At 36.1% G+C, this 15858-nt stretch overlaps 1 protein-coding gene across 1 annotated transcript in view; it reads left to right on the top strand.

Annotated features, from left to right (window-relative positions):
- LOC109065737 (CUGBP Elav-like family member 2) overlaps window positions 1-15858 on the top strand; it is a 132758-nt gene that overhangs the window by 102130 nt on the left and 14770 nt on the right. Inside the window, exons 5-8 of the mRNA XM_042742984.1 lie at window positions 1915-1963; window positions 4790-4924; window positions 10522-10601; window positions 15030-15191. Coding sequence (XP_042598918.1) covers window positions 1915-1963; window positions 4790-4924; window positions 10522-10601; window positions 15030-15191 — 426 coding nt within the window. The remainder of the gene's footprint in view (window positions 1-1914; window positions 1964-4789; window positions 4925-10521; window positions 10602-15029; window positions 15192-15858) is intronic.

Genomic DNA, 15858 nt, shown 5'->3' with positions numbered 1-15858 from the left:
CAACATGAATATTGGGAGACAGATGCCATACACACGGAGCTGTATGTGTGTGTGGGTTGGACAGATCTGGTCTCTGGCAGTATATCAAAGCTGGACTCAAACTTGTGGAGTTGACCATGAAGCTGAAGGTGTTACAAGAGGAGGAGAGGTTTTGAGAAAGAAAAAGAGAAAATAAATGAGCAATCAAAAGGGTGTAGGCTTAGCAGATGTTCACACAGAACATGTTCTTGCTTTCAAAGACCGTAAGTGCAGCAGAATTAAACAGAAAGCAGGGGTTTCAAGACTGATGTTTTGAATGTGAATTTCACAATGGTTTTAATGCAGTTAATTTAGCTATTAAGTTTTCTAAAAGTGTGCTAATAAACTAGGTTCACACATCCTTGTGTCGCAACTTTTGAGTTTTTGAGCACTAAGATAAAGATTTTGAATAGCATCTATGATTTTAAATCTTAATACAAAAAAAATGAATGGGGAAGATGGATTTATTCACACAAATCAGTTCTAATCAAAATGTTCATTGCAACAAATAGGTTTTAAAATTTGATATGTTATTAAAGGGATGCTCCACCCCAAAATGAAAATGTTGTCATTAATCACTTACCCCCATGTCGTTCCAAACCCGTAAAACCTCAGTTCGTCTTCAGAACACAATTTAAGATATTTAGGATGAAAACCGGGAGGCCTGTGACTGTCCCATAGACTGCCAAGTAAATAACAGTGTCAAGATCCATAAAATGTATGAAAGTTGTCGTCAGAATACTCCGTCTGCCATCAGACGTACAATCTGGGTTATATGAAGTGAAGGGAACACTTTTTGTAAGTAAAGAAAAAAACAAAAATTAAGACTTTATTCAACAATTCCTTTGTCAACAGTCTCCTCTGTGTCTCTCCATATCACTGTATGCTGCATATGCCCTTCTGTATCAGCCGTGCCACAAGGATGCACTGTTTCTACGTGTATTAAGCTTTGATTTGAAAGAAAACAGCACATCCTTGTGGTGCGGATGATACAGAAGAGCATACTCAGCATACGGTGATATGGAGAGAGGGAGGAGTATCCCTTTAATGTTTATATGAAATATTTGTTTCACCATTTGTTTGGTCAACATTTATTTATTTATTTTTTATTTTATTTTTTTTAGGAACAAATACCTAATTATGGTGACAGTAATACCTTATTAGGTCAAAATATAATTTCTGTTCTTTTATACACAGTCTTTTATACACAATATTATATTATGTACTATATTAATACTGATTTTATAATGTGTGTATGTGTGTGCATATGTGATATATAGTTGTTGTTGTTTTTGTTTTTGGTCATAATAGAGAAAAGAAATAACCTTGCTGTGGGACATTTTAGACCAAATGCATAAAAATGGTTATATTGTATTGCATATTGTCAAAAAGTAGGGGAAATTGTCAAAAATCCTACATGACACAACACCTTAAAAACACATTGCTGAAAATTCAGTATTACACAATGAACCCCCCCCCCCCCCCCCCCCCCCCTGCCAGGTTTGAGCAAATTATTGTACATAGACTGACAATTGAAGAACAGTGCAGACTAAATGGCATAATGCGTACAGCAAATTATTCAAAAAAATCGTCGGCTAGAGATTAAGAGAACAAGAACAAGAGCGCGTGAAAGAAAGATGGAACACAATAAACACTTCATCGGCAAAGTGCTGACAAATCACCTTCATCAAACCCCCGACACGCGTACATCTTCATTCCAGTAGCATCTATCGAGATGAAGAATAGAGTCAGCGGAAAAAATGACGACACATTAACAAGATTACAGCGATAATGTAGAACATCAGTGCGGCAGTGAGACAAGGTTGATTATGTGCTGGTGTGAGCGTTAATGAGTGTGTTGTAGTAAATGTGCCTCGTGTGTGTCCTGTGTTTCAGATGCACCATCCCATACAGATGAAGCCTGCAGACAGTGAGAAATCAAATGGTGAGTGTTTGTAAGCGTCTCTTTTTTTTTTTTTTTTAGGTCGTCCGACTGTACGTTTGTTCTGGGGGTTTGTCACTGTGTTTGTGTGAGGGACTGGGAGATGGATGAATTATTGAAACCCAGGAGAGCCGGGGGTCAAGAATAGTTTAAGTGTCTGCCCTGGCAGTGACCTAAACACATATACACACACTCACATAAGCCATATCGCTCACAAAAAGATTTTATTGATGTGCTTAGGAAGTCCAGTGTAAAGGAGCTGCTGCTTGGCCAGGGGCCCGCATTTCCCGAGGCTTGAGAGCAGATTGATGACACCTTTACTACTATAACCTGCCCATAAAAAAAATTAAATAAAATAAATAAAAATAAAACATGCCATAATATAGTCTTAATGTAGTATAAAGTTTGCTTTGCCACCGTTCAAAAGTTTGGGGTCAGTAAGATTTTTTTTTTTCAAGGCTGTATTTATTTGATCAGAAATACAGTGAGAACAGCAATATTGCGAAACATTGTTACAATTTAAAATATTATCTTTTATTTTAATATATTTTCAAATCCAGTCTTCAGTGTCACATCATGATACTTTAGAAATCATTCTAATATGCTGATTTAATTTCAATTATTGCCAGTGTGTGGAAATCATGCTACACCCCCCCCCCCCACAATTTTTTTTATAAAAAGAAAGTTCAAAAGTGCAGCATTTATTTATTTATTTATGTGAAATCATCTGCAATTTTTAAGCAATTTAATGCATGCTCACTGAATACAAGTATTAATTTCAAAAAAAAAAAAAAAAAATCATACTGACCCTCAGATTTGAAAATAAAAAATCATTTAAAACGTGTTTGTAAATAAAATGAAAAAAATATATATATTACATCAAAGGTGGTCTGTGTTTAACACACAAGCTAAAATATTTAATCAGATAGAAATTCGCTACTGTGTAGAGTAAAACTTGATTGCAAACCATATTAATGTTGATTGTTCTTTTGAGTCGACACTGTGAAACCAATTTCAGTGTCAAACTGGTTCACAAATTGGTCTGGATGATTAATTTCCAAATTACTCTGTAACAGAATTATTTGCAAAAAAAAAAAAAAATAATAATAATAATAATATCCATTGATTTTTGTAAGTCTGTGGATAATAACTTTCTTAATACTAGTTATCGGTCTTATTGTATTTGATTTGCTGCATGTTATTCCAAAGAAAAATATTTGTTGTAATATTTCATCAAAATGTAATAACTTGCTCTGCCTCTAAAATGTCTTATTATGGAAATAAAAGGGTGTGTGAATAGCATTTCATGTATTTTCTTCAGAGTCAGATCGGGCTCTGCTGCTTATCTGTGTAAAAGGATCCGTCTCTGTCTATCTCTCTGAGTGACAGTGATGTTATAGATGTGACCCTCCATAAAACGTCTCACGTAGAGGATATTACATCAGATGTTCACTGTAAGCTTAGCTGTAATGCATTGATTCTGCTTATTAGTGAACACTGTAACCCATCAAACTGAGAACCCTGCTGCTGTGTGTGTGTGTGTGTGTGTGCAGTTAATCTTCTGATATGACACTGTGTGTGCGTAAAGGCGAAGCCTTTGAAACAGCACTTATCGCTGGCTCATCCTGTCGCTGTTAAATGCACAAACAATTCAAACAGCAAAATAAACAAGTGAGCTATCGATTTCCCAGAGTGCAGCGGCTTGCTTATCGGCCGCCCAGCGGTAAGAGCTGACACATTCTTCATTAAAAAAAATTGGATTACAGTTGCCTCTCTCTCTCTCTCTCTCTCTCTCTCTCTCTCTCTCTCTCTCTCTAACTGCAAACTGTCACGACATCTTCTTGTTATGCCGATCAATTCTAATTAGAAACATCTGAAGGTTTGCACATTATCTCAAGTTGTAGGAATGTTATTTACTGTATGGGAACTCATTTCTATGTCTAAAAATGTAATTGTGGTCACAACTGTGATGTAATGTTAAAAATAAGTAATACATTAACTCTGTTAGATTAAAAATCACAGTTTGTGGCTATGAAGTTTTATTTTATTGTATTTGTAATTATTTACTAGTTTAAAAGTCTTTGAATTTTGTAAAATGATGCATGATTACTCTATGGTTAATACACAAAGTCATATTATAAGATTGCAAGTATTCATTTATGTATTTGAAGTAATTTATATGAAGTTGCAAATTATTATTTTTTTTTACATATTTGCACGATTATATTGTAATGTTAAATTGAACTGAGTGTTTTATAGTCTTACAGTAAGCTGAATGCAAAATCAAATTTGCATATTCCATATGTTCAATATACACATTTTATCTATTATTGATGAAAAATAGCAATACAGCTTGCCAGAAAACACTACTCATTTAGCCGATGAGGGGAGCGTCAAAACTACATTTCCCATCATTCTCTATGGCAGCACAGGAATTAGAATTACACAGCTAATGCACTTTTTCCTCTTCATTTTGGTGCAATAGCGCTAATAGAGCTTCCTGTCTTTATGGCGAACTGAAAAAGAAAGAAATAAAAATAAATTTGTCCAACGCATCCATTTTATTTCAAACATAAATGCACATTACATCATAATCATGGCCTCTGAGCTCATAAATAGGATCTTCCCAGTAGGACTAGAAGGCAGCTTACGAGCAAAAGAGAGCACTCGGGTCATTGAAAGAAAAGATCAAAGAGAACCAGGCGAGAAATTTGTGGTTGTGTGTGTCTAGGCTTGATGTGCTAATGAGACATTGAGCTCATGCAGTCGTAACGTCTTTTTTACCACACGTTGGTCACATTTGCTTTCTCCGCCCTTCTTTTCTCTCAGCGGTGGAGGACAGAAAGCTGTTCATAGGCATGGTGTCGAAGAAATGCAACGAGAATGACATCCGGGTCATGTTCTCTCCTTTGGGACAGATCGAGGAGTGCCGTATCTTGAGGGGACCAGACGGACTCAGCCGAGGTGAGACACATGCACATACTGTATTCGTTTTTACATTTTTAAGGGAACATATGATGGAAAACAGCATTTTTTCTCGCGCTTTTGAAATAAGTTTGATGTTTTCATCATAAAGGTGAAACTGTGAGCTAATAAGGTATGAGGCAATGAAGCATTACACTGGGTAGCCACGCCCACATTAAAACCTCATTGGTCCAATAAACCTTTCCATGTAACTAAATAGTAAAAAAAAAAAAAAAAATAAATAAATAAAATAAATCCTGATTGACAGTAATTGTTTCACGTCAGACAGAATTTCACTTTTTATGTGAACAGACTAGATGTCACAACTGTGACATCATAACCATAAGCTCATTAACATATGACCGCCCATCAACCCTCATTAATTATTAAGCAGCTTGCGCTGACCTTATGAACAACAGAGTGAGCTATCAATAAAATCTCTTGGCAGTTTGTAACTATTGTACATTTTGGTGAATCGGCGGCTAATTCGTATGACTTCGTACAATCTCATTTATCATTATCGGAGTGATATTTATGTTTAGGGGTGATTTTATTTATTTTTTCCTAAAAATCATGTGTTTCTTTTGTACATTTCGCATCATTTGAATTCATACAAAAGCGACACTTCATAAAATAGTTACATTATTCTGTGAGATCGGGTTGGAACTACAGCAGTTTGACATTTAGCCAGTCATCACAGGGCTTATTTAAATACAGAGGTCTTAAAGGTACAGTAGCACAATCAGCCTGTTAAAAAAGAGTGTGGAAAATGCTTATAAAAACTATTTTATGAGGGGTTTTGGTGCAAGAAACTAATTTTATATGTGGACTTGCAACAAAAGTGTAGAATCCAACTCTTTATATGGAGCACGTGTTTGATAGATTAATATGCTTGTGTTTTTATACTTCATTAAAGGGATATTCAAGTGAAGATCCATTGTGGATTAATATTGACCGTATTTTTAACTTGTACCTTACCTTAAATAAAAAAAAAGTGATTTAATTGCACTTACAAAGACTTAAGTCTTTGACTCATTTACACTACACCATCCAACCACCATTCCAATTTAAAAACTAAAACATCACCTCTTTTTTTTTTACATAGGTTTGTTACAGACATGTGCATACAGCCATCTTTTATCACATCCTCATCCACTCCTCTAGTTGTCCCTCCATCCTCTGCTCATTCGCGTTACTCCTCAGCAGTCCGTCTTTTCTCCTGTCCTCATGAATATTTTAATTCCACAGGAGATTAACTTTATTCCCTGAGCTCGTGGTTGGAGATATATTTAAAATGCTTCTATGAGAGAAACTAGCACCCCCTCCCATAAAAAAAGGATTGGATGAATAAATAGATGAGCAAATGTGTACTTAAAGGAGGTTTACGGTAAATCCCATGGACTAGGACAACTTTAAAAGCGTTCTTGTGCCGCTATTAAAGCGGTCTATCAATCATCATTGAACTTCACTATTAATAAAATATAGATCAGGCCACTTGTGAGCACAGTGCCCTGGGAGCTACCCCACTTTCTTCGAAAAACTCTCATCTTTTGCTCTCTCTCTCCCTCGATATCACACGTCTCCCTAGTTCATTCTCTTTTGATGACACGGACAGTTAATTGCGTTATTTTTGACACATTTGAGGGAAAATGCACAGTCAGTTGCTCATTATTATAAGAAAAACACCCAACGGTGAATTAACTAAAGAAACATTGATTTGACCTGAAATAATTTTAATATGTAAAAAAAAAAAAATAAAATAAAAAAAAAAAATTAGCAGAGGAAATCAGTTGACTAGAACAATAATGCCATTTTGCGCTCATTATGCCAAAAGAAATTGACCCTGCGATTAACCAATCACCATCAAGTATTCCAGAGGGCTGTGTGAAAAGAATAATCAATCGCTTTTCTTGGAAATTCTTTCATTCGGTCTCATCGTTAACAGCTTCTTATCTCAACAGATCATAGTTTGTTTGAACCGTGAATGAACTCTGTAGTCACAGGTCAGAAAAAACGAGGACTTTAAGAGATGAAAGAGTTTTTTTTCCGCGTTTCTCCTCTACAAGACTGTTTCTCTAGGGTTTCGCACCCTGCCAGTGCCCTCAAATATCACCCTTAGAGTGTCCAAAACTGCTTTAATGATGAGGCTAATTAAACAACTCTAAAAATAAACAGGCTTTCATTCCGCTTTCACTTGTGGCGATGCTCCAGTTCACCGGGGCTAGATTTACCCACTCTGAAGACAGAAAGAGGTTGTATCAGAGTGATAGTGAACAGAGAGATGCTAATGAGAAGAAGAGAATAAAGGTATGTTCGCTGGAGCAGGTAGACTGTGCCAGCAGATATACAGCGCAACCGTGTGGTCGTAACACCACATTGCAGTGCAAAATTATTGCCGTAAAATGTAAAATGACATGATGCTCCTTTTTTGTCCTATAATTTAATTTGAATTAAAATACATTAAAATGCATTTAAAACATGCAGTGAATACATTTCTTCTATGTGGAGCATCTTTTGATTTCTGAATGTAAAATTACTTTTGGTATTTTTTGGGTAGGGGGTTGGGAAGAGCTACTTTTTAATTTTATTTATTTATTTATTAATTATATTAAAAGTATTTTTTTTTAAATATGCCATATCAAGACAATATTAAAATATAAAGTAATAATGAAATAATAAAAAAAAAAAAAATGATTTATGACTGAACATGGTTAGTTCAAATTGTGAAATGTCATGTGGGGCAACTCCCCAAAAACAAAAATAATATTTGTGAATTAATAAATCATGATATTTGTAAAAGAAATACTGTTTACCTTAATAATATATATATAATATATATATATATATATATATATATATATATATATATATGATGAGAGTTTGGTTCCAAATGCAATAAATCCATTTTGATCAATTTGAGTAAAAATGTTTTTATATATATATATATATATATATATATATATATATATATATATATATATATATATATATATATATATTTTTTTTGTTTTTTTTTTTTTTTTTTTTTTTTTACCAAGAAAGTGGCAAGATGAAAACCACTGTTTTCTGTTTCAAACTTTCACATAGCATCTTTAAGTTATAATAACATTAAAAAATCAAGTCCAGATTTTGATTTTCAAAGATTTATTATAAAATGTTATTATAATTCTTTTCCCAAAATGCAATAAATCCATGACACGTTTTTTGTTTGATTGTTTTTTTCCATTGAATCAATATAAAAGTTATATTTCAAATTGAAACTGTTGAAAATACACAACATAGTAAGCTGATCAACATACAGTACATGAACAACATCACATTAAACCACAGAAATTCCAAAATGATATTTCACTTACATTCAACTAGCTGCCAAAAGTGCATTCATCTTTGCCATGTTACATTCATTTAGTTGACTAGTGCTATACGCCGTATTAACAAAAACATTAATGGCATTAATAAAAACACTTACACTGACAAGCTACGCAATATCACGTTCATAATCAAATGCGACTCATCTACGATTATGAACGGGATATTGCATAACTTGTCAGTGATGTACGGCTCTGTGTATTAAATGTCACTCCATTTGAAAGCACGCAGTGGAGATTTATCACAGAACCAGCTTTACTGACGAGATGCGCATGACAGTCACATGCTATTTATCATGCAGCCCTTGTTTGTTGAACACAAAGTACAAAATAGATGAGGAAAACTAGGATGCCGGGTGTATTCAGAGTGCCGCCATTACTGTCTAGAGTGAGTGGAATGGTGCGCATTGTTTGGTTGAGCGGATATATCGCATTCTGCAAAGATAGCAGACTGGCGCTTGTCGCGGTTTGGAAAAAAAGGGAGAAAACATGACAGAATAACTCCATGGATATTGCATTTTGCATAAAATTAAAAATGGACTTTTCAATTCCAACCAGACACAATAATGATTTTTGCGGAAACTACATTTAAAAAAAAAAAAAAAAATGGTGTTTATCGCGAAAAAAAACCAAACTCATCGCGATTTAAAAAACTTATATCATCATATATAAAACTTGATTAAGATGTCTGCAGTGTAGGAAAAAAATATATTTTTACTTGGTTACACAATGTTATATCATGTGACACATGACATATAAAATGTAAAAAAAAAAAAAAAAATAATAATAATAATAAAAAAACAACTTTTTTCTGGGAACATACAAAGCCAACTCTAAGAATTGTCTATGTGTGCAATTGGATTAATATTACATTTTTATTGTTTTTTTTTTGGGGGTGAGTGAATGTCATTGGATGTCATTGACCGCCTATGAGATGAGGAACCACTATGTCCTCATTTCTAATGGGAAAGTAAAGATTTTCTTAAAGAATCAAAGTGGAAATGTGGTGGTATTTATATGTATATCATGTGACTCTTATGTATTTTGTATGCAAATTATGTACTGTGGATGACGAATAGCACTAAAGCTTTCCAGAAAGTACAACTTGTTTAGCCAATTTATGAGCTGACAGGTTTGTGTGAAAAAATACATTTCCCATCACTCTTTGTGGCAGCATGGGAATGTTGCAGTAGGAAAAGAGAGAAAGTAATATGAAATTGCACATCATGTCCATGTTATTCTGGCCAACAACACTTGGACACAGATTACTTTGTAAAATAGAGTTTCCAAATTTAAAAGGAACCATTTACGAAAAAGACAGGACTCCCAAGTCTTTGTTCTTTCCTCTCCTCCATTCTTTCCCTTCTATCTCAGCGTATTCGCATATGTAGACGTGTGAGAAGTAGTTAACCTATTAACTAGACTGCCCATGCATGCGCTTGTGTGTCTCCTCCATATGTATAAATGTGCTGGACGGCACAGTAGAGTAGAGCTCTTCAAACGGGGCTGCGTTTTCCCCCAGCATGCCTCCATATGGCCTGTTCTGCTGGCTCCCACTTGCACCGCTTCGGTTCCAAGACTTCTTGTCCCAGATGCCATTGCAAGCTCTCCCGAAACACACACTCCCCTCCAGGAATTGTTCGCCTTGATTACAGTTGTTTAAAAAGAAAGAAATTGGGTGTGTTTGTACATATTTATGAAAAGACCAAATATTAATAAAAATGGGTTGGTGGGGATATCAATAGTACAGGTACTTTGGCACAAAGTTAGTATTAAAATATCAAGTTTTTGTTGTAGTATCAAAACTAAAATCGAGAATCAAGAAATTTTACTGGTATTGGTATGAACAATTGCAATTTTGGTATCACAGTAACCCTACAGGTAGAAACAATTTAGGTGTGTGTGTGATAAAACTAGCTGCACACTCTAACCCCATACTACAGTTTCCAAGCCATCACACCAAATGAAACTAAAGAACTGGTTCCATTGCTGACATTTTGTCGAGTGTGTATTTTGAGATGTTGAATGTTTATCTGAAGCTGAATGTTGAATGTTGATTGTTCTATTCTAGCAACTGTATAGCACTGTTGTCTGCTGTGTTCTTTGTACAATCTTTGTTTTTTGGCTTTATAACAACCTGTCCAACCCTTTTGTCTTGTTTTGTTTCTCTCTCGTCTCTCCTCCTTCCTCTCCTCTCCTCCCTCCCATGTTCCCCCCTCCTTCCTGCAGGATGTGCGTTTGTCACGTTTTCTACCAGGGCTATGGCACAGAATGCAATCAAAGCCATGCATCAGTCTCAAACCATGGAGGTACTGTACCCTTGTCTTCACTCTCTCTCTCTCTCTCTCTCTCTCTCTCTCTCTCTCTCTCTCTCTCTCTCTCACACTCTCTCTGCTCTGTTCCAAAACATAGTGAGCTGTGTTTTAAGGGTGCACTCCTGCTGCAAAAGTTGTTCCAAAAAACGTCCTTATAACTTTCTTCTGACCAAATTGTAAGGTACACTTTGACAAGACAATTTCATATTGCATTGTGTCACAGTGGAAAAAAAAAATCCTTCCAAGATGGCATACAATGCAGTAAGAAATCTCTTTTCTAAATATAATTCATCACATAACATCAATAAAAATAGTTATTTCTAATTAAAAGCAACCATTTTAATTTTTTGCTTACTTTTTGTTAGCTTAAATCTAATCAGTACTAAAATAGTTCTGTCTAATTAAAATGAACTATTTTACCTAGTTTTTGTGTTTTCTGTTTTGTTCATTAAAGTGTTGTGCTGTTAGCTTAGCAACATGCTAATGTAAAACTTTATAAGTCAACTGTGAGTTGAGTCTGGCTTTCACATTAGATTCTAGTTTGTTAAACCTTAAACACACACAAATTTGTCGCATTATCCAATATAAAGCTGCTGAGTTTGAAACTGAGCTAGTCATACACTATTGATCATGGACAATGCAGTTTTGCTAATGTAATCAGAGTATTGTTGTTTGCTTAGTATAATGCTAATGTGTCCACATTTACCATGGTATCATTTTTTTTTCTCTGCTTTGTTTTGCTTATTAGAATATGGTTGTTAGCTTATTGTTAAAGGGATAGTTCCCCTGTTGAAAAAAAAAACAGCATATGCTGGTTAGGTAGGTTTTGAAGCTGGGATCCTGGTTTGAGCTGATTTAATTGGGTCCTTAGCTCCACCACATCACCAGCAAAACAACAATCTGGTCAAACCAGCATCCCATCTTCAAAACCACCAGCTGAGGACCAGCACATGACCAGCTAAGGACCAATCTGGTCAAACCAGCATCCCATCTTCAAAACCTACCTAAAGATCATGTGCTGATTTTTCAACAGGGTCAACTTCAGTTGCTGGTCCCCATTGACTTTAATAGTATGGAGAAAAAAAAGAAAAGAAAGAAAACACTATGAAAGTCAATGGGGACCAGCAACTGAAGGTGAACTATCCCTTTAACAACATGCTAACATTAATTTCACTTAGGATGCTCCTAGGCAAGTAGACAGTAAAGCAGCTCACTCGATTTAAGAACAGAGCCTCTCTTGCTCTCTCTATCTTCTTCTCTCTAATTTCTGTTTGAATTGGCGGCCAGTATTACTACCTTGTACAGATTCTAATATTTTCCCTATGAAGTTGAAACAAGATGAAACTTTTTTTAAACAGAATTTTCCCTCAGTCACTCACTTTTCTATAGAACTTTCAACACCATATTAAGTGCCTCTTCGTTCCCTGTTATTACTGTCAGGCATTGCCAAAACCACCCCTGGCCAAACGGGTCAAACTAAGAAGGACCCCCCGCACCCACCGCGCAACCAGTCTGCCATTAGCAGATGGGTCTCACGGTGACGATGTCACAGACGCTTTAATAACAGCCCTCCGACGGGCCTTGCATTGTGATTGCCCTGTAGAATGCCGGCGTGCTGCTCTCAGAGTTTAGCAGTCCGTCTCAGTGCCTGTCAAGATGTCAAAGCTCTGACACACCAAATCAGAGGGTGCTGACAGCTGTCTAATACAGGGCCCTAACTATTTGACTGTGTGTGTGACTTTAGGTCTGTGCACGCATGTCACCACTCTCCGCGAATTTCCCAGTTTTTAACACCAACGCCCGGTTTTGAAGACCACCTTTTAACCAATCAGAAATCACTGACACTAATGGATGTAATCTGTCTTCTCTAGCCTCAGAAGGCCTGCAATTATCAATTTGTGGCTAAATTCACAAATATATTCATCCTTCATCTAGCTGACAATGTATAATTGATACCCCCCACAGCCTGTAAGCTACATCTTTACCCCGCAAAGGGAAAGTAATTACCTGGTTTAGAAAAGAGTGAGTGAGTAAATTGTGTTGGGTTGTTGTTTGTTTTCAGTCATCTCTCCACCCTCCCCTCTCACCGAGGAATTTGTGGCCTTTCTGAATGTCATGACTTAATGAAAACAGATATGACAGAGGGTGGTCATGCATGCGCCTGGGTACATAGATATAGTTGTGAGTGGCCTTGCTGCTTTAGTTTCGTCTGAAAGGGTTGTTTTCAGAGCATTGGTTTGCAATAGTCTCCCTGGACATTAATCTCGTTTGATATGTTTGTCTCTTTTTATCTCTGTGATTGTGTTACTGTTTTTTTTTTTTTTTTTTTGTGGCGTGTGTGTATGTGTGTCTCTCCACAGATGCACGCTTGTTTCACCTGTATATTTTATGGGAGTGTGTGCATAGCAGCCCAGGTCATATACTGTATATCTCTCTAAAATATGACAAAATATGAAAAAAGGATATATTTATATATATATATATATATATATATATATATATATATATATATATATATATATATTGAAATGTTACCGATTTTAACAATGTTAATTTAAACTAACATTTTAGCTTCATTCTACTATGTTTCACATTAGTCAAAGCCTGTAGAGAGTATTTGTGTGTAGGAGAGAAAGACTGAGACAGAGCCAGTGAGTAATGAGATTTTTTAGGTCTCTTGAGATGTTCACATGGCGATGGCACCACTCGATTGACAGCTTGAGTTAAATCTCATTTTTTTCCCACCCCTTACAAGTTTTATTTTTACCTCCCCTCTGTCTGAGAGCAGAAATAAGAAAATCAGCTCTCTGAATGGAAGGAAGACTGTAGAACGCTCCGGGTGGATGTGAGGCGCTCCACCTCCAAGAAACTCTCAAATGTTCTCTTTCGCACACACACGCGCACACATACACACACCGTCGTGTTCTAGAGGGTCTGTGATCTTTCATCTTTTTTTGTCAGACTGTGGTTTGCAGTTCAGAGAGAGCACAATAAAAGCGGTAGAGTGATTTATCAGAGTGAATCAGCACCTGTAAGGTAGAGACAAGAGACAGAGATGTAGAATAATTGCCTTGAAGCACTCGTCTCAATCTTTCGTCCTCTTGTGGCTCCATATGGCTGCCCTGCGTTAGCTGCTGTTGCCTGAGGAACAGCTTTGATATTAATATATGTAATGGTGTTGCTGAATGTTCTTACTGAACACTATTCACAAAGTCTGTTTTCTGTAATGTGAGCTTATGTGTTTGCGTCAGAGAAGGCCTGTGTGATGATTTAAATTTCAGTCTGTTCCTCACACAAAGCAAAGTCTTCAGAAGACTTTGAATATAGCAAGTTATTTGTGTGGACTGTTGCTACATTTTTGCTATGGTTCATCTTGAGTGAATCTCATGCCCAGGTCAGATTTTATCCCAAACTATTAAAATTATGTTGTGAATCATGAAAAAAAAAGAGCTAATTAAGCACATTCCTTACCATAGTTCTTATTACCATAATGAAAAAAATGCATTATTGTACTAAAAAAAAATATTTAAATTAAGTATTTTTGTTGTTGTAATGTTGTCAATTTATGCAAATTTCATTACAGTAAATTACTGTATTATAGTAATTGGAATCTGATTAGAATCACGATTGAGAATAAAATCGATATATTTAAATTGTAAAAAATTAATTGTCTTTATGCAGATTTCAATAAAACAATAGCATTGTGTTAGTTCTAATTTAGTAATTAGAATCTAATGAGAACCACTACTGACAATAAATTGAATTACAAAATAAAAATAGGCAAAAAAAGAGAAAGAAAGAGTCCTTTTGAATGAATGGAGTAAAAAGTACCTTTTGGAACTTTTAATACTAGAGATTTTTGTATGCAACATTCTGCTCAGCCTTTGTGAAAAAAGAAAAAAAAACAGTTTTCGAGGAACATAATGGTGAGCAGCTCACGAGGAAATGTTAAATTTTGCTTGAATAACCCATTCAAGAACTAACACATCACTTGCTATGCACACACACCCTTCTCTCATTATATTCTGACCCCCAGGTCTTTAGTTAAACGGGCATCACAGGTCAGCCTCATGATGTTTAGATTTGTTTGCTGTTGTCGGGGAGAGAGACAGAAAGCGCGAGAGATTAGCAGAAATGCAGCAGGTCTGTAGGCTCACTCTCTCAGACAGATGATGAAATAGTTTTATAAAGCAGGAAATCGCTTTCCTGGGAAATAAAATCAGCAGCACAGCACAGAACTCTCATTTCACCAAGAACTCCCGTCGCTCCAGCGGTTGTGTGTGTGTTTGTGTGCCATTATGGGTTTATGCAGTACCACTGCACATGATCATTGCTCTTCTAGATATTTAGTGTTCCCTCTTTTTCTTTTTACCCCTTTTCCTTTTCCACTTTCCTTCTCTCTCTTTCAATCTGTCCACACAGGGCTGCTCCTCCCCCATGGTGGTGAAGTTTGCCGACACGCAAAAGGATAAGGAACAGCGGCGACTGCAGCAGCAGTTGGCGCAGCAGATGCAGCAGTTGAACAGCGCGTCTGCCTGGGGCAGCCTGACAGGCCTGACTGGCCTAACCCCACAGTATCTGGCAGTAAGAGGACACACCCACGCAGCCATGCCAACCAGCAGCACAGCCAACGCAGCCGCCGCAGTCAGTCACTGTCTCCGCCCACTTGCCCCGTCCCCCCCACCTCTCTTGATCTCTCTGAGCCAGTCTTAACCCTTTCCAAATCTCTCATATGTTGAACTTCGATCATGCCTTGATCGAAACCGGTCCCCATACTCAATTGTGAAGGATGGTGCTGCCATTTAGAAGCTGTTAGGGCATTGGTTCTTAACCAGGGGGCCTCATCAAATGTCCAAAGGGGCCTCAAGACTTCAAATGATTTAAAATAAGACCAAACAAGCATTTAAATAAACTAATACACATGAAAATCAAGATATTCTTATTTTAATTCATACTCTCAAAAACAGTTATTTGTTTCTTAAAATAACCAGGATTCCCACTGTCTAGAAAAAAGTGTGAATTTAAAAGTGTGATTTATAAACCTGGAAAATTCATATAAATATAAAAATCTTATAAGTCTATTGCCATATATATATATATATATATATATATATATATATATATATATATATTATATGTATACATTTTCTGGTTATGCCAAGCTCTAAAATATTTTATTGGGTAGAAATTGTGATGAAAACATATTTTAAATAATCCTTATCTTTAATCATTTTCCAGTAACTCACAAGTA

This window comes from Cyprinus carpio, chromosome A4 (genome assembly GCF_018340385.1).
Source record: "Cyprinus carpio isolate SPL01 chromosome A4, ASM1834038v1, whole genome shotgun sequence".
NCBI lineage: Eukaryota > Metazoa > Chordata > Actinopteri > Cypriniformes > Cyprinidae > Cyprinus > Cyprinus carpio.
Note: the sequence above shows the minus strand (reverse complement) of the source record. Positions and strands in the feature narration are given on the sequence as shown.